Genomic DNA, 20805 nt, shown 5'->3' with positions numbered 1-20805 from the left:
ACACAGACTTATTCGGAAGGGATTTAGTTACAATACTGTTATCAGGTTTAACACATGTTGGCATTATATTGATCTTCGCATCGGACATAAACACATTTGTTCTAACATCAGTTGATGGCATGCTACGATTATGATTTTCTTATATATCTTATGATGGTATGATATTAAATCCGCGACGGGAGGGATTGTACTTGATTTTCATGTAATAAAGACATAGACTTTCAATAAGTTTAATTGAGGTCTGGAATTTGCATGTCATTAACTGCTAATAGTCATTTGTTAGTAAATATGGCATTTGTATTTTCCTTCGTTTCTTGTGTTACCTATTCTGACATCGGATTTATTTCTATACTGAGTTTTACTGAGTGTATTGATTTGTGCTTCCTTATTCTACGCAGGTATAGTGGGAGGGTTGAGAACTTACACATCATGCTTAACCCCACTACATTTGTGTGCCTGTCCTAATTCAGGAGCGTCTGGCTTTTGTAAGTCTTGTATGATTTTAAATGAAGTTTCTGTTATATATTCTAAAGTTGAGTATGCCGTCCATTATCATTGAACTAGTATACATGTGTGTTTAGGTATCAACTGAAGCACGACTCCGTTGTGTGAATTTCTCGCTGTATTCAAAACCCGTTGGTGGACTTCGGCTGTTATCTGCTCTCTTGTCTTATTGTTGTCTCTTTAACACATTTCCATTTTCCATTCTCAATCTTATTGTGTATATAACATTGGGGGAATACAATTGAGAGAAATAAACTCTTAAGGTTCTACATAATAGGTTACTGTAAGGACTGTCACAACAACAAACTAGTTTACGATACACAAATATGACAAAAAGAATGAATAGCATTATAAAAAAATAAGTTGAAATAAGTTCCTTTATCAAAATAGTGTAAATGACTGCTAGGCCTTCATTTAACCTGTAAATTGGAGGTGTCACTAAACGGTGGCGAGAGTTTTTGAAAAAGGTCTTCTGCTTCTTAGACACGTGGTTTTGTCAGGTTACATATATGGTCAAGTTCAATTTGAATGCCTTCTAGAACAGGTTTGTGTTTTCTTTTTAATTATTAAATAAATCGACAAAGTAATACAGTCGTGATCAGCTGATATATTCACTTCTTTAAACAACGTGATTTATCAAATGCCAAGAATATGGTACGTGGCCCAAGATCTGGAGATACCAGAATGGGCGTTTTATCATCTGCATTTTAACCAATGATGGCGTATTCCCATTCATGATATTAAGATTAAGGATGAATTGTAAATGCAGCTTACTAGTTCGCATGCTAAATAGGGAATTAATATTTTGTTAAAGAACCTGTTTTTGATATGCTTAATGTTACATTGCTAGTATGGTTTAAAATGTTCCGTACATTTGAAAAACAAAAATTTAAACTTGGTGGTTTACAATAACTTCTATTCTTGAACACCAACATCACAATACATTGACAATTGTAAATACTACAAGAGAAAACAAAATTACAATACAAATCTAACTGAGTATACGAAAAACAGCTTATCAGATTATTTCAGCTCAAATTGTTCTAGATGAAAAAGGTTCTGTAAAACAGTTTCGTTAAATCATTATCCTTGTTGTGAACCTGATTTCTGTTTTTCTGCGGCTAGGCATTCCTCACTATTAATACTGCACAAGGCTGGACAATATGTGTACACACAATACAAAATAAACATTGTACCTACGTGGTATAATGTCTATACATATATAAGAAGAAAAGAAACACATTGGTTATTAAAATTTCTCAGGTTTCTACAATAACATGTATCACACTGGCAAAATTAGTTGTTTGAAGTTCAACAAAATATATAAGCACATGATAGCTGACTAAATATATTTTATGTTAAAATACAAAAATGCATTTATCTAATTTTTTGAGTATTTCTTTTTTCTTTGCCAGACTATCACCACTACAACAACTATTAGTACTATAATTCCTCCACCAACTATAAAGTATGCATACATAGCTACCTTTTGTTGTTTGTGTACTGAAAATAAAGAATATACAAACTGGTTAAATCATAATATACGGCCGCCTCTCCTCATTAGTGATGATGTAACTGTACCATAAAGAGGACATTAAGATGTGATATTCTATAGATAAAATAAAAGCTAATTGCATTTAAATCAAAACCGATGATAATCATGATAATGAAGAGAAAGACAGTTGGTGAACAATTAAAATCTTATTTAATATCCAAATCAAAACTACAAAAAAAAAAGGTAAGAGACATATATCAGTTATCGGTATTCCCGGGAAACTTTGAGATGTCCTTTTTGTCTTCGCAGTCTCTATGTAACTTAGTTGTGTTTTTCGTATTGGTGTATTTATGTTCAAGACAAAAATTGTTTTGAAAGGCGTTGTTAGTTCAAATCGACTTATGAGTATATGTTTCGTTGATTTTCACAAATGATAAAATGAACTTGGACTATATCATAACGACGGTTTTTACATATTTGAGTTTGTAATATTGTCGTGTTCACAACTCCCTTTCAGGATGTCAAGATTGATTTAACATATATGTTGAGCTTAATTTTGCAAGGATCTTTATAATTAAAATACTTTGTTTACTTTTCAGCTAAACAATTCACTTCAGCTATAATTTTAAAGTAATTGTTGTAATTGTAAAAGTAACTAAATGTGGATTTGTTTGGCACTACCTTTCAATTGATTACGTATTATGTGCATTACATTGAGGTAAACATTCCAATATCAAATATATATAAATATATAGGCATACGAGTTTCTTCTGTGCAATAATTCACACACTTTAAAAGAAATTAGAGGCTCTAAAGAGCCTGTGTCGCTTACCTTGGTCTATGTGAATATTAAACAAAGGACACAGAATAATTCATGACAAAATTGTGTTTTTATGATGGTGATGTGTTTGTAGATCTTTCTTTACTAAACTTTCTTGCTGCTTACAATTATCTCCCTCTATAATGAACTTGTCCTAGTAGTTTCAGTGGAAAAAACAAATGTTATGAAAATTGTAAAAAATGACTTTGAAGGGCAATAATCCTCAGGGGGCAATTGACCATTTTGGTCATGTTGACTTAGTTTTATGTCTTACTTAGTTGTATCTTATTGCTGTTTACAGTTTATCTCTAGCTATAATAATATTCAAGATAACAACAAAAAACAGCAAAATTGCCTTAAAATTACCAATTCAGGGGCAGCAACCTAACAACTGCTTGTCTTACACATCTGAAAATTTCAGGGTAGATAGATCACTACCTGATAGACAATTTTACCCCCATGTCAGATGTGCTCTAAATGCTTTGGTTTTTGAGTTATAATCCAAAAACTGTATTTTTCCCCTTTGGTATATTTTAAGACATGGCGGCCATATTGGTTGGTTGGCCGGGTCATCGGACACATTTTTTTTTAACTAAATACCCCGATGATGATTGTGGAAAAGTTTGGTTAAATTTGGCCCAGTAGTTTTAGAGGAGAAGATTTTTGTAAAGGTTAACGCCGGAAGACGGACGACGCCGGACGACGGACGACGCCGGACGACGGACGACGCCGGACGACGGACGACGCCGGACTCTGAACAGTAATCGATGGTTTTTCAACCCTTGATGATGACGCTGAAGTGCAATTGTTGGACGCTATAGTGCGTTTATTTCAAGTAGAAGTGCGATGGTTGAATTGTGACGTTATCTTTACGATATCTACCACAAAGTGCTTTCGTGATAACGATGAAGTGCAAGAAGTTCATAAACCGTCAATTATTGTCATGTTCTCATGTCAATTGCGAGGTCGGAGTGTGTGTTACTGTAAAGCACACAGAGTATGATAAAATAAAGTCATAACAATTCGTATCATAACTGAATTGTTGATGTTTACCTTGTTAATAAGCTTGGACAACAAAAATGGAACGTTCATCGAGATTGATTTATATAGACACCATATTGTAAGGCTATTATACATACAAGTCAGTACTGATTTTGAAAACTGACAAAATGAAACAGCTTAAAGAAATTAAAAACTACTTGCTTGTTCACAACGAAACAAAAAAGCCTCAAATATAATCGGTTGATATGAATGTGAGCAAGTATTCAGATAGATAATCGTATCTTTCACTGCAACAGGACACAATATGAAATCCTTTTTCGTGACACGAGATTTATCTTTTAATGGTCGCTCTATCATAACGGTCCAGTCTCTCGTATCACAATCTCTAACACTCCGTCCATATTATAAGACAGAAATGAGGACCATCCCTTTTCAGCGTGACCATTACACGTCAACATCTCCATCAAAAGTCTGAGTTGCAACTTTTTATGTTTTAAATAGTAAATTTTTTAGATAAAGATCAGTAAATGGAAATGGTTTTGTCAACACAATTAGTCTATTAACAACAGATAAATGTTCAGAACAAAATAATAGTTACCAGCTATGCATTTGTCAAAAGAAGAAACCTTGACATCATATATTGCTGATTTTACATCGACACACCATCCCCTAAGAACAATGTGCTGTCTGGTTTTCGACCATTCTACGAAGTCTTTAAATCCACATTGTTTGCATTCTATTGGATTCTCGCCAACATCTCTAAAATGCAAATCAAAAAGTGTAACAGTATTAATTTAAAACCGTTTTTAACGAATGTGTATAAAAAACAATAATATCCAGAGAATGTCATATGTTTCTACTTCTAAAAATGCCAAACCATATCGGATGTGAGTTTAAACACATATACACAATGGAAGTTAAGAATTTATCATTGTGACTTCAAATTCTATTTTCGATTCGAGAGTTCTTCCTCTTTTACCTGCTAGAGTAGTATTTGTGTCAAATGTATTACCTATTTTATTGTGAATATTTGTTTTATTTATGCAGTCAATTTTGGTTATTAATATACTAGCAAACTGTGAATTAAAGGATAAGTAAATAGTTGTATAACAGTTTATTGTTCAATAGTATGACTGTGACAGGCAATAGCTTGAGATCAGTTATGACTACTGCAACGACTAGATAACATTAAACCTACAATGGTGACTATTATCGCATGCGGTTACGGTATTGTAATATATTTTCATATACACATAATACATGTAAACTACACATTTAATATGTATGCATGCATGTTATTCAATTTAAATGCAACTACAAAAAAGCAAGTCTTATATCCACGATTTTTTTTAATAAACTTCAATTTACAACATGTACCACTAGACTAGCGCTATTTTTATTTTAATTTTTTTTTCGCTAGATCTACATGTCATGCTCAAAGCGACTTACAGATTCGTGATATTTACAAGACCAAAGACATATGAGTTGTCTATTGTCCTAATTTCATTAAATGAAAGTGACCTGAAAGTAAATTATATTGTTCTACCCATGAATACAAAATATGGATACGCTGATATATATATATATATATATATTTATTATGTTTATGGTATGCAATTCTAGAATTAAACATTTAACATGTCTAACTCCACCACATTATTTATGTATGTGCCTGTCCTAAGTCAGGAGCCTGTATTTCAGTTGTTGTCGTTTGTTTATGTGTTACATATTTGTTTTTCGTTCATTTTTTTACATAAATAAGGTCGTTTGTTTTCTCGTTCGAATTGTTTTACATTGTCTTATCGGGGCCCTTTATAGCTGACTATGCGGTATAGGCTTTGCTCATTGTTGAAGACCGTACGGTGACCTATAGTTGTTAATGTTTGTTTCATTTTGGTCTTTTGTAGATAGTCGTCTCATTGGCAATCATACCACATCTTCTTTTTTATATAAAATTGATCATGTTATTGGCACTTGAATTGTTTCAATTGAAGAACTTTCCAGTGTACACATATTATAAGTACATTTTTGGTACAATAGCTTACCTTAAAGCAACAACCCTATATCTAGGAATCTTGACCATACGCCGTAAACACACAAAATGGTAAATCATTTTAAAAAACAATAACGAACATTAAAAGTTCCAAATAGCCTTACTTTGTACACGCGTAACTTTCTGGCGACCTATCAGTATTATATGCCGTTAACTAGAATATTACTAATAGTGTACATGCTGTAGACAAGAAATCGAAAATTGATGGTTGATTTACGATAGGACTCTAAATATCTTTGATGATAAAATAAGCCAACGATCTAGTAAACTTTTTTTTTTAATTATTTAGTTCAAATGGTAATTTGGTTGTAACGTTCTGTGAATTTTTTTTTTTGTATTTTGACAAAGATGTTGTCTGATTGTCCAGTTTGAACAATCACTGAATGTTATGAATTGGGTTTATTTTCTTTCTCGTTGTTTGGTCTTTCTGTATTCGATTCGGTATACGATTGTAATGTTTGTCAACGGTATAGCCTTTATATACATCATACATTTTGCTATTTGTAATATGATTACTTTTGGCGGCTTTATTTCTCAAAGTAGTGTATGTGATATATGTTAGTAAGAATTTAATGGTCAGTTGTCCAGCACGGGAAACCAACAGTGTAATACTTACAGGGATGACAACAAGACAAGGTCGTCGAATGAATTGCTTTCAATGGAGGATATATTGTTAGAATACAACGACCTACAATGATATAAAGTGTGGTTTTGACAATATAAACAAACAAAACAAGTTCCAATACATCTGACATGTAGGGTTTCCGCTAGAGATCGTTATTTTTACATTTTCCGAAACAAATATAGGTGTGACAATTAGAAAACTATTCTAAGATTACAATAATTGTTTCTAAGTGGACACTTCCAAAACGTTTTGCAGTGCACCCTTTTGAAAGCTTATTTTTTATTTGAACGATCATTTGAACTGATTGTTAAATAAACTGATTTGAGATGAATACATGTTTCCTGAAAGTCAAATTCAATAGTAATTCTAAGATTATTTTTGTCGGATTGAATGTTTATTTATATAAATGTAGGATATGAAAAAGATATCTGAATCATAATAAATAAGTAACAGTGTTGCATCAAGGCTAGAAAAGACAAAAAAGAGAGGACAACATATATTTACTTTTCAGAAATTTTCTTATTTTAGATTTAAAAAAAAAATATTTGAATGCAGTTAATCAGGTACTGTTCGGATGCTTTTTTGACAATTAAGAAGATATCAATCTGCACAGTTAGGTGATTGGAAATTTTTGGGCAGTATTGACAAATCATTATTGGACGGGAACTACTGTTCTCCAACTGTATTTTTTTTTATTTTATATCCAATGATGGGTAGAATATCGCTAGAAATTTAAAAAGACAAAATGACAAAATAGAAAAAAAAACTGTTTCCCGAGGTCATGCCTTTTCGAAAGGGACAAATATATTCAACTCTCCTGCAATGTTGACCCTTGAAATACTTTTGTCAGTGTTCATGATATGTTACACAATTATTAAGAGTCCGCTTTTTTCGGATAACGTGTTTTCAAATGACCTTTAAGTGAAACACTATAAGCATGATGAGAATAAATTCAAGTATCTAGCAGTTGTATTTATAAGCTGATGCATGTATATACATTTTTTGTAGAAGTTGCTTGTTTTTAGTAGGACCCTGTTTGATCCTTTTCCAGTTGACAAACTTTAGTATTACTTAATTAATAGAGATATTTTACTTTCAGACATTCGATTTTCAAATCAATTATATTTCAATCCTGTCTACAAATCTAACTATAATGAATATCGTCCAAGAGATCGTCTCAATATATCTGATTTATTTATTTAAATTGTATTGTTTAATTAACCTTTACACCAAATTAACATACTTACAAACTATCAAGCTTCTTTAAACCTACAAACCAGTTCCGTTTTATTCCAGTTATAATATTGCGACCGATATCCCTGCAATAATAATAATACGGCATACAAATATATTGTAATTGTATCCGACTGTAATGCAAGTTAGAGGAATGACTAGCTACATGTTTACGATCAGATTACAAAATGTATGTATTAAGTCAACTGAATTCAAATTTGGACATCAGTGAACTAGGTGTTTACATTTTTATTGAAATAAGGCTTGACTTGTTGTAGACTTACAGTCTGTCTTTAACATTGATTCGTTGAGTCGGTTTAACAGTTTTATGTTGTTCTTTTTTATTTGTGTGATGCATTCAAAGTTTGTTTGTATTGTTAGCAATAAGTACATCCAGCTTACTTAAGTGGTTGGAATATCTTAGTTAATTGAACATTTCACAGCTTTTGTAGCATATAATTTGAAATTTAGGATTTGACAGCTACTGTTTAAGTCTGCCAAATATTATTAAGATACCCGAGAATGAAGGTTTGCTTGGAACGTAAAATATGTGTTTTGAGCTTCACAATTGTGAAGTTCTCATTTCTATTGTACAATTTCTATCGATACGATATTCTAGGGCGGCTTGCATTCAATACCATAATGTCTTTGATAGAAATGCCTGCTTAAACAGAACCTATTACATAATAAATTTAAAGTGGAATATGTCTGTAACAGTCCTGTGTATTCTTCTTCTAGAAAAAATATTCTAATTTTAAAAATTTACAGTAAGTTACTTTTAAGAAATCCGTTAATTTTTAAAAGTTATTAATTTGGGGATGTCAAAAGTGTTTAAAAGTTAGATAAGAGTTAAATATAAATCCGCTAGTGTGAAATGATCACTTAGCAAAACAAGCATCTAACGAATGATTAGGAGTAAATCATAGGGTTTGAATATAATACAGAATCTGCTCACAAATCTGGAACACATGAGATCATCCCCGTTGTTGCTAGTTTGGTATGTTATATTTTGTATACGGTTGTTTGTCTTTGGATCGTGTTTGTTCTTTCTTTTTTCTTGATGGCATTGTTAATTTTCCCTCGAGTTGTGAGTTTTTATTTTCCGTTATAAGGTACGCCTTTCTTTTATATAGACATTTAATTGTAATTATAGATTAGTACACTGAATAAGGAAAATTTTACTAATAATACGAGTAACAGTAAACTTACTACATACAAGGAATTAAGTTCCGTCATTTTGGAAAACGTGAAGTCTTTCAGTGTTGCAATTTTGTTCTGATACAACATTCTGCAAAGTTTGAAAACACTTTAACTCTTTTAAGTAGATTTGTAAATCTATACTTTGTGTAATGATCAATCTTTTTAAGGTGGTACCTAACACTAAAGGGAGATAACTCTGTAAAGTCAGCTAAACGTCTTAATTACTTTTTGTTGTTAAGGGAATATTAAGCTTTTCAAGGAACAAAATTGTTGTTTGTCAAACTACTATATAACCAGTGTAATTTTTCTGACAAAACGGTTAATTAGATTTTTTGAAATTTTTAGAGTTTTGTTAAAGGGTCAAAGTAAATACTTTTACAAAGTTTAATGAATTTTAAACGAGCCAAATTAATTTTAGTGAAAGTGTTGGGTGCCACCTTAAATTACAAACTTTTTAGAAATGCATCAACACCACACAAACTTAATAATGATAAAAGTACTTCTTAAATTTGCATTAGTTGCGATATACAAATATTTTTAAAGAATTATTTAACAATATGCGTTGTAGTTAATCATCATGCTGCATATAAATTCAATTAATGTAGGTAAATAAAACTAAAAGAAAAGAGAATATATACATCTGTGTTATATAGATTTTCCAACACAAATACTAAAACATACATAAGAAACAGAAAACAATATTAGACAAACGGATCCGCAATACACAGGAAGGGACTAAATTGTAGTCCTTTGAAATCAATCCCATATCAACTTCAATTTCAAAGAACAACGTAATCCCGTTAAATTCATTTGACGAAAATCGGATTATGAAAAAAGACATACTTACATTCTTTGAAGATTAGATAAACTGAAAAACCCTTCTGCATGAATGTCTGATATTCGATTGAAACGTATCTCCCTTGTAAATGATAAAATTATTTGATTGATTACGTTGAACAATTTTCATGCAGATTGAACTATGATAAGTAACAATGAAAATAAGAATACCGCTAAAGTGCGTTAAATTCGATTCACGGATCTATATCAACATAGTTCATTGAGTGTCAACAACAAATGTCATGAATCAAAGACTTGACATAAAAGAAACATATGAATATACAGATCAAAATTTAAGATCAATCACTTCTTTAGGTGTTAACAGATATAAGAAGATGTGATTTCAATGCCAATGAGACAACTTCCCATTCAAGTTACAATTTATTATGGTAAACAATTATAAGTAAGGTCTGAGCTGCTAGCTAGACTCTCGTAAAGAATACTGTGGATTCATTTATTTCCGTGGGTACCAATTTTCGTGGATTGAGGAAAACTTACATATTCGTGGATATTTGATTTCGTGGTTTTGCCGAAATCTACATACAAGCCTATTGAAAATTTGTCATTCGTTGAACATTTAATTTCGGGGTCCAACTTTTCCCACGAAATCCACGAAAATTGGTATCCAACGAATAATAATGAATCCACAGTAGCATGTACATAAAACTGTTCGTCGACTGTATTTTCGTAGTTTATCAACTGATCTACTGCTTGTGACTTTATATGTTACCTGGACATCTTCATTTAAAGTATCTTATTTCTGATTTGTTCATCTTCTGCAAAGTCTTCTACCAAAAATGTAGTTTTGAAGGGCTGTGAAAATCGATCTTGCAACGTGAGAATATATCTAATGTCCTTCACAACAGATTACGATTATTCCATACATATTAACACATATAATTTCCAAATAAAATCAAACCAATTAAATCGTATGTATGTACTTACAACTGACGTAAATTTTCTAAACCATAAAACATATATTGTGTTATATGTGTGATCTTGTTAACTCGTATGTCTCTGAAATAAAAGAACATGTGTTTCATGTTTATTGAAAGTATCTCTAGATCGTATCTCCTTATATGGAGTGAGCAGATTTTTTTCTTCTGAATCGCTATAATATTAACAGTCATTTACCTTGTGTGAAATAATATGTGAATTTATGTAGAATTTTTACATGCGTTTTGTTTGCTTTGTTTTTCATATGTATTTTTTAGGAGTCAATTTTAATTTCAAACAAGGCGCCTCAGTTGCCAGGTATAATTAAGAAATAATTGATGCAAACTATTTCATTGTAGTTTTAACATGGATAGGCATTAAATTTGTGATTATGTTTGCTCGAGCGATAGGGAGAGCTACAATAACGCGAATATATTGCCTTCCCATGTTAAAACTACAATAAAGTATAGCGTGCATCAATTATTTCGATTCTGAATAGGACAATTATGTTAATTTCTTTGTCCGATATGTATAAGTGTATAAACGTCTGTGTAGGCTCGTCCATGAACTTCCTTTTTTTGTTTTTTAAAGAAGCAAACGGCTGGCACTTTGATTTTTTAGAGTGAGAAGTTTGAACAGCAAGCATAAACGGTTGTCGTATCAAGGTCAAGTATGTCAATTTCGGAATGCAACACATTACAGTCATAATAAATGAATTAGTAACATCATGTGCACCATTTAAGAACGAAAGATAAAGAATACTACAGATACAGTTAAGTCGGCTTCATATCTTGACTTACAACTAGAAATTGACAATGAGGGTCGGTTGAAAACAAAACTTTACGACAAAAGAGATGATTTCAGCTTTCCAATTGTGAACTTTCCATTTCTAAGAAGCAGCTTTCCAGCAGTACCTGCATACGGGGTATATATCTCCCAATTGATACGATATGTACGTGCTTATCATTTCCTATCATGATTTTCTTGATAGAGGGTTGCTGCCCAGAAAGAAGCTATTTAACCAAGAGTTCCAAATGGTGAAATTGAAATCATCAGTTCGTAAATTTTACGGACGCCATCACGAGTTGGTTGACCGTTATGGAACAATCGTTTCACAAATGATATCGGATATGTTCTTTACGTCGTAACTACAATCCATCCCCTTCCCTTCCATGAGTATGACCTACCGAATTAGACTATTTACCGGATTTGTAATCACACAAGCAATACGACGGGTGCCACATGTGAAGCAGGATCTGCTTACCCTTCCGGAGCACCTGAGATCACCCATAGTTTTTTGGGGAATCATTATTGTTTATTCTTTAGTTTTCTATGTTGTGTCGTGTGTACTATTGTTTGTTTGTCTTTTTTTTTCATTTTTAGCCATGGCGTTGTCAGTTTGTTTTTGATTAATGAGTTTGACTGTCCCTTTGGTATCTTTCGTCTCTCTTTTTTAAGAGTTTAAGAGGGTTTTTTTAAAATTAAGGAAATATATTAAGTGCATGCAAATTTGATTAAATGCATTATTTTGAAGAATCCAAAATATGCATGTGCAAATAAATTGCATTGGATGTAAAGCATGGGTTTGTTCACAAAGCAAAAGAGGCATGTCATTATGACAATATGTAATTAAAGTGATCACTATTTCGTCTATTATGAGTTAACAAGTTCGAGTTTCGCTCGTTTTTAGATCTGTTAAACTCAAACCTTAATTGATTACCACTTTTGCCAAATATTTTCTCCTGATATTTCCGCTTCCTCAATCATTACATCATGTACATTATGGCAGTAATGATACAGTCAATTTGTCATCAAATAGCCTCAATACAAACATTAATTTATGAAACGAAATGTATTTACATTCACTTGCTCAGCTTTATGTTTGATTAAACGACTCGTGTTATAAAACTACGTTAGAAACGCGTTACGATGGCTTGATATGCCTTGCGTATTTTTGTTTTCTTTTGTTGTTAAAATAAGTGTTTTATTACAAAATGTCGTTAAAATTTGAAATATAATAGTTGTTCTGCGTTTGTAGTGTTTAAATGTTTTAACTTTGCCATTTGATAAAAACGTTCAGGGTAGTTTTGTATTCCTTGAAGTGCAGTAGTTTTGTTAATATGTACTGTTTTCTTACTTAACTTCTCTACTGTACAAACCTCTTGCATACTTACAGGCTATTAAGAGATGTCAAATTCGAAAAAGAAAAATCCTTAATTTCAGCTATTGAGTTGGTTCCTAAATTCCTGTGAAAAAATATTTTGATGTAAATATCGAAAACAAAACGACTAGTATGGAAGCAATAACAAAGAATGGGTTGCCAATGTCATTGTCATTGAAACATTTCCATTAAATTGAAACTGTTATCTTAAATATACAATGTACTCATCATAGATATGTAACACTCCCAAACGTGTCCTTCCTCCCAAACGTGTCCGATTCTCCCAAACGTGTCTTTTCTCCCTAAACGTGTCCGAAATGTCCAATATTCCCCAAACGTGTCCGATTTCGTAACCCCCAAACGTGTCCGATAATTGTTATTCGCCAAAACGTGTCCAATATTTAACGCCAAAACGTCACACGTCTTTTAGCGCTAATACAGATATCTCCTAATTAAGGGCATATCCAACAGTTTCAGGGGAGGTAATAACAAACGTAAACATCGTCTATTGTTTCCCGTAATTTAACGTTGTTTCAACGACGTCATAACGGAATCACCATTAGCTATGGCCGTCTGGAAAGCGCGGGTTCTTTCATCAAAAGAAAGAGCATGGTGGGAATCGGCAAAAAAACTCATACAGAATAAAACAGAAATAGAACTCAAATCTTAAAAGATATCTTTGTCGTCTTAGTCTATTATAAAAGAACCGCAATTATCTTGATCATTATAAACTATATTCACTTGAGTTTCCGTTTTATTGAAATTTATTTTCAATACAGTAGTGAACAACAAGAATAAATGCGTACAATGATTTATTATTGCATTATAATGCAAATTGTAATTAATTCTTTATCAAACTTTTCCACGATTTTGTCATTCAGGATAGAAAACTCAAAGTTTGGTTTAACTTAAGAAAGATGTAAAAACCCTAGTTTCTTGAGAAAAATAAGATACAGCGTAAACTAACATTTATCATGCATCTAGCTTTGCGTTGAAGTCCTAATGTACAGTACATACATATAGTAGATCTTTAAATGAATAAGACCTTTAACTGGTAAACGTTGTAAAACAAAAGATGACACTGTAATAAAAACAAAATTGAAATAGGAAAAGATTGTAGTATATGAATATACACTGACATACACGTAGAAAAGATCTGACGATTTTGATGTTTACTTATGTATAAGAAAACAAATATAATTTAAAAAAAAGGTGTAGGTCTTGATGTTTGTCTTCACTAATAAGACACGTTCTCATAAAATCAGTGGGTCCATAATAGGATAGGGGAAAAAAACAGCCATCGAAATGCCATAATTTTAAATTGAGGAAAGGGGGAGGGGGCTAATAGCTTAACTCAAAATTTAGATTTTATTCAACTTTATTCTAGTACGGCATACGTTTTACCGCTAGCAAACTATTTATCTTAATAATGTACCAATGATTTACTTCAGATCCACTTTCGCCTCGTCCTAAATATGTGTAATATATTTGCCACGGGAGAAAGGGAGCAATCAATTTATCAGTTTCATATAGTGATGCATAATCATCAGTTTTCAACAGATAATTGTCTGAAACAGGGTTCCAGTTTTGGTATTTTATTTTTATTTACATTTATTTACAAAACGAAAATTTTAGAATTTTTTTTCGCATCTTTCTCTTTGAAGTCATTTGTTTGCATGATCAAAAAAAATATAGTAGTCTACATCAGTGGTTACATTGTATGCAGTCAAACTAGTTGGAGGGCAGTAGAACATAAAATAATCTCCTTTGTGTATATGCAGTAACTCATATATTGAAGAGTAAATCAACGGCAGTCACGAAGTTCGTATAGCCCTTCAACCATTTTAATAATGTACCAATGATGTTCCAGTTTTGGTATTTTATTTTTATTTACATTTATTTACAAAACGAAAATTTTAGAATTTTTTTTCGCATCTTTCTCTTTGAAGTCATTTGTTTGCATGATCAAAAAAAATATAGTAGTCTACATCAGTGGTTACATTGTATGCAGTCAAACTAGTTGGAGGGCAGTAGAACATAAAATAATCTCCTTTGTGTATATGCAGTAACTCATATATTGAAGAGTAAATCAACGGCAGTCACGAAGTTCGTATAGCCCTTCAACCATTTTATTTAGATGTTTTTTTAACATATAGATAGCACGAAACTCACTGCACTATGCATCGGATATTATAAAGTCACATCGCAAATTTATACATCCATGCAGCCAAACGGCCGCACCAAAATTTAGCAAAGATATACTGTCGGATGGGAGAAGTCCAGAGATGTGAATATTTCTATACCCAATCAATTCTTTTGTTTGGAAAAGATTTTAAATGTATACATTAATACGACAGCAACACAACGACCCATATAATTCAAAACACTAAGAGTCAACATACAGATTTTTGTTATTGCTAGAAGCCTATAAAGAATAAAAAGCACGAAACTGCAAAATGCATTAATACGGAGTCAGTGAGTTTTTCACTATCAAGTTTCCCAATTTTGATAAACACAATAGTAAAACTATCTGAATTGTTATCTCGTCCAGATACTGGTTCATTATAAATAAGAAAATGTAATACGATTGCTATCGAGACAACAATCCAACAAAGTCAAAGTGTATACATACATTTGTCTACCACACTGTCGCACTGCCTTTGAAAAATTAGAGGGAAATATAACGTTATTTTCCGAAACGTCTTAATTTTTGGCGCAATTTGTGAGGCTTACCGGAGAGATTGAGTAAACAGTATTGTATTACTCAATTTTTCTCAAAAACGAGCATGGTGACAAATGTTTTTCAAAAAGTTATAAAGTTCCATTTTTTTAAAAAGAATAACATATCTCACTTTGGCCAAATCAACACCGTTAGAAATACTTCAAAAAATCAAAAATGTGCATTTCAAATGTTCATTTCTTGCCGTTGCTTGGGTCCACTATAACCTTTTTGGCTTTTATTTGAGTAAGAATTAAAGCTTTAAATGGTAAAGTTAGATTTTCCTAACCATCTTGAATTATTTTGCTTCAATTTGAGCCCAATAATATAAGTATATGTTGATTAAAATATCGTATTTATTTTTTTCAATAAAAAACGTTTTCTACTCAAAAATTGCAAAAAATGTTCAATTTTCAGCAGTAATTTTTGCAAAAACGAAATCGACAACATATATTTTTTTTGGCAAAGTTCGATTCTCTGCCAATTGAAGAACGAAATATCTTAAAGGGAAAAAATTCTCACCGTCAGAAAGAAACTGTTGGATATGCCCTTAAAATCGCTGATAACGTTTACGGCAACTCTATGATGGGAGACACACGTGATGAAGTTGTCTTTCATTAGATTAAGTTAGTTCGATGTAGGTTTTTAATGATCATAATAATGGCAAAATTAATCTGTTATTATTAAGAAACTTTGACTGCAGTTGCTTATTGTCCAGTTGCAAAGATTTCATATTCATTTAGAGCGAACATACGCATAGTTCTGGAGTCGAATAAATCGTTAACTTTTTTAATTATTTTGTACTTATTAACTCCGATGATGCCTTTTATATGTATCCGAATATTGCATGGCGGGATTTTAACAGCATTTTTCCCCCACTTTTGTCAAAAGTTTGTGTGTATTTCAAAAGCTCTTCAAATCATTTACTGGTTATCCGTTGTTTTTTTTTAATTTTTGGTTTCCGCCATCACTAAAGACACAAGATAAGAAACATAACGTTCAGTGCCAAATATTTCATGCATAAGTTTTATAGTTTCTTTTTTTATGAATATGACTGTTATGTGATCAACGCCGGTTTTAATTGCACATTTATTTTGTAGTCTATAAATAAACTTCAGACTGTTGATTACGTATTGTCCAGTTGTAAGTACCTTATGCATATTTAGAGAGCACAATAGTTTTGCAAGTTTTAATGTTTTTACACTGTACTATACAAATTAACTTTAAACTGAAATTTAAACTGATGATCACGTATTGTCCAGTTGCAAGTATGTCAAGCATATTTAGAGAGAACATACAAATTTTATTGTTTTTGCAGTTCTATTTAGAGAGAACAAAGACTACCTGTTTTTATTTTTTTTACATTTGAACATACATGCTTTAATGTTTTTTACTGTTCTATTGTTAAGATAAACTTTAAATTGCTGGTTGCGTATTGTCCAGTTGAAAGTATTTCATGCAAATTAGAATAAACATACAAGTTTGAATGCTTTTTTCAGTTCTACTGAATAAATCAACTTTAGACTGTTGATTGCGAATCATGCATAAGTAGAGAGAACCTTAAAGTTTAAACGCGCAGAGAAAGTGAAACTTTGACCCGTTAACTGAACAGTTTAACTCAACATGTCTGCTTACAATTTACATAAGATATAGTCGAAATGACGCCCCCACTTTGACCCAGTTTAATTCTTCCGGTTTGAAAAAGTACTGACGTGCCTTATGTATATTTTTAATGAAATGGTAAAATTAGTATACGGTAATGAAATAGCAATAACCAAATAATGCTGGATGTGGACACGTTTTGGAGATTGGACACGTTTGGGGGTTAGTTGAGAAATGGACTCGTTTTGGCGTTTATACAAATGACAATTTTCAACTAGACATGTTTGGGGGAATCGGACACGTTTGGGGGGAAGGACACGTTTCTGAGTGTTACAGATATACCATGCATTCTCCAGAAAAAAGTGTTGTTACAGTATTTCTTACTTTTTACATTTTTGATTTTGTTTTTGTAGCTTAAGTCGGACTGCATTTTGCTAAGTTTTTGTGTTTACTGCAGGCCTCTTTTTTTTTACGTAGGTTCCTTTCTCTAATGCAGTTGATTTGATGTATAAAAATTATTTGTTTTTTTAAATAATGAAACACGTGTTTTATATTTTAAGCGAATGAACAACTATGGTAGGCAAAGAAAAAGAAAATAGAGGTGATTCCATAAAGACCTTATTAGAATACCTTTTATTTACATGTGTTCGTGACGCCAGCCTTTTTTAGATGTTGGCGTGTTAATATTTTTAAATATCTAGTGTGTTTGGTGTTTATTGTAATAAATGTAATATACACTCTTGGCGACTCTTCATGAAGATTGTTTAAATTCTCTGTGTATGCTAGTTTACTTTGTATTTATTATCATTTATGATCAAATATAAATTGAATTGTTTACTCAAACTTACAGTATTTCAAGGCGCTGTTGGTCTTCAAATAACCGTTGCTGAATACTAGTTATCTTGTTAAAAGACAAATCACTACAAGGAAACATATATAACATTTTGTGCCGACATGAATTGTCATTAATATGGTTTTATTTATAAATTTACTATTTACAAACTTTTGAATTTTTTGAAATACCAAGGCTTTTCTTCCTCAGCCATAGATTATCTTAGCTGTATTTGGCAAAACTTTTAGGAATTTTGGTTCTCAATGCTCTTCAACTTTGTACTTTTTTTTTGGCCTTTTAAACTTTTTTGGATTCGATCGTCACTGATGAGTCTTTTGTAGACGAAACGCGCGTCTGGCGTATATACTAAATGTAGTCCTGGTATCTATGATGAGTTTATATGTAATATTGCCGAACGTGTTCTGAATCATATATCTAGAATCAGGTATAACAACAACATTCGTTCGTGCTTATATTTATTTTTTCGTTTTTATAAAATGATCCTTTCATATTCTATTTAATCGTAAGGCGTACAATAATTGAGTTTAAATATTACAACACCAAATGGGAAATGAAATTAAGCATGGAATTGTCTGTCATGCTGACCTAGTTTTTTTTTATTACAATTAGTTATAATAAGATATACAGAATAAGTCGAGGCAAGAAAGTAAGTACAATGTAATAAAGAAAGAACTAAAACAAAGAATAATAGACTGAGAAAAGGAACGACAAAACAAGAGCAATTACTTACATGTTTTTTAGATTTCGAAGTCCCCTGAATGCATTTGTGTGGATAGTTTTTATAGCTTGATGACTTAAAGTTCTAGAACGAAATTCAATGTAAGAAACAATACATGAATAAATATGTTTCAAATTAAAAAAAAAATAAAAACAAATACGAGACAAAACGTTGGTTTAGTCCCCAATGATAAAACAAACTACACAGCTACTATTGAAAAGGTACTATTTCTGTACTAAAAAATGTGTAGTACTTTTAATATTCATGACTATTTTGTTACTCTAAAATTATTGTAATATTTAGTTACCTGTATTTTACAGTACTTTTTTAGTTTAGGTACTACAGATGTTTGGTTACTTCCGTTACATTTTCAGCATTTTGAAAGTTTTTCTATTGCAAATTTTTTAAAGTTATGATTTTCAAACATTCAATATTGTATTATTGTTGTACCAAAATATTTAGTACAAATCAAGTACTGAAAAATACAAATACCTAAATATTACAATAGTTTTAAAGTAAAGAAATAGTACTAAATATTAAAATTAAATTTCCAGTACTGTTTTTTTTAGTACAGAAATAGTATCGATGCAAAAGTAGCTGTGTATATGTTTAACCTCTGACATACATCTTCTTTTAAAGTCTTTGAACATCTGTAACAAACCAATAGCAAATCAAACAGGTAAATGTCTTGATGTTTAGAGAATGATCCATCATACGTTTCATAGTTGGATTATAGTTGATATATTTACTATAAAATATAGATTTTGTTTGTAATGCACGAGACCAAAGATACATGTACATTTACATCGAGAATTGTTGACAATTGTTTTTTGTTTGTTTTCATTATTATCAGCTCCTGATCGTCACTGATGAGTCTTTTGTAGACGAAACGCGGGTATGGCGTATATACCAAATTTAGTCCTAGTATCTATGATGAGATTATTTCCAAGCTAGTTGCTATCATTAATTTCTGAAGTAGTTGTAACTTACAGTGTTTGAATATTCTGTAGATGTGTCAAAGCGTATTCAGGTATACTTGACAACAAGTTGTTTTGTAAATTCCTGAAAACAAAACTGGCAATATTAAACATTTACTTTGTACAATAAACTAACGAAAGTTGTTTAACTTCATTTTCTTTTTGAAGATAGTTTAATAGAAATATACAACAATAAACTATCGCCAAAAGTAGAGTTACTTTTCAAATCTGTTTGATATATACAGCTTTTCATTATTCTGCAATGAATGCTATTTAATCATACCACATGTTTTTCTTTTTTTTATATTTTCTCTATTTCGATTGAAAGACTGTTGCATGGTGGTTTGTAACATCTTTTCTGATGTTTAATTTTCAGTTTAACTGGTCAGATTTGGTTACTTCCTGTTATACGTACTTTAAAGTAATGTTTGGAGATCATGTAAATGAAATAAAAGACTGAAAAAATACTCACAATTCAACCAACGATTCCAATGTATCTAACAGTCCTTGAGGTAGAGCACTTAATTTGTTGTAACTCAAATCACTAGAAAAAGGAAAAAAGGAAAGTCACAAAAATACTGAACTCCGACGAAAATTTAAAATGTAATGTCTCTAATCAAATGGCATAATCAAAAGCTCAAACACATCAAACGATTCGATAACTGCTGTTTATCGGATAAAGCTATATAAAAACAATAACTTAAATTTTCAAATCGAGTAACTCTTATTCAATTTTTTTAATCATATATAAATTACAATAAATAATTATATCATTGATCTGTTTTATGTCCTTTTGGTTAAATATATGTAGCTCCACATTTCCTGTCTATTTATAAATTCCCGAGTTTTGAATGTCAATTTTAAGGCTGAGCGTAACTTATGTCGTGAAATAAAGACATGTATTTTTGAAGTTCGAAATTTATAAAACGTTATTCAAATTAAAACACAGAATTTTTAATAAGTGTACAAATGGCAAATAAATAGGCAAAATATAGTGATTCAGAAACACATTGACGGTTTTGGAGGTCAGGAAATGGAGACTATGATGGTGAAAAACCTAACCTCTTGAC

General features: G+C 31.4%; 1 protein-coding gene across 2 annotated transcripts in view; it reads right to left on the bottom strand.

Annotated features, from left to right (window-relative positions):
* Positions 1-1280: 1280 nt before the first annotated feature.
* LOC143052636 (uncharacterized) overlaps positions 1281-20805 on the bottom strand; it is a 30907-nt gene continuing 11382 nt past the window's right edge. The window contains exons 7-18 of one of the 2 annotated variants that reach the window (XM_076225702.1): positions 20208-20279; positions 19749-19820; positions 18771-18842; positions 18036-18107; positions 12880-12951; positions 10715-10786; positions 9780-9851; positions 8949-9020; positions 7747-7818; positions 6491-6562; positions 4420-4580; positions 1281-2007 (exon numbers count right to left, since the gene is read on the bottom strand). In XM_076225702.1, the coding sequence (XP_076081817.1) occupies positions 1886-2007; positions 4420-4580; positions 6491-6562; positions 7747-7818; positions 8949-9020; positions 9780-9851; positions 10715-10786; positions 12880-12951; positions 18036-18107; positions 18771-18842; positions 19749-19820; positions 20208-20279 (1003 nt within the window). In that variant the 3' untranslated portion in view covers positions 1281-1885. Of the gene's footprint in view, positions 2008-4419; positions 4581-6490; positions 6563-7746; positions 7819-8941; positions 9021-9779; positions 9852-10714; positions 10787-12879; positions 12952-18035; positions 18108-18770; positions 18843-19748; positions 19821-20207; positions 20280-20805 lie in introns of those variants that run through there. The other variant, XR_012971189.1, reaches the window with a different exon arrangement.

The sequence above is a fragment of the Mytilus galloprovincialis genome, chromosome 11 (genome assembly GCF_965363235.1).
Source record: "Mytilus galloprovincialis chromosome 11, xbMytGall1.hap1.1, whole genome shotgun sequence".
NCBI lineage: Eukaryota > Metazoa > Mollusca > Bivalvia > Mytilida > Mytilidae > Mytilus > Mytilus galloprovincialis.
Note: the sequence above shows the minus strand (reverse complement) of the source record. Positions and strands in the feature narration are given on the sequence as shown.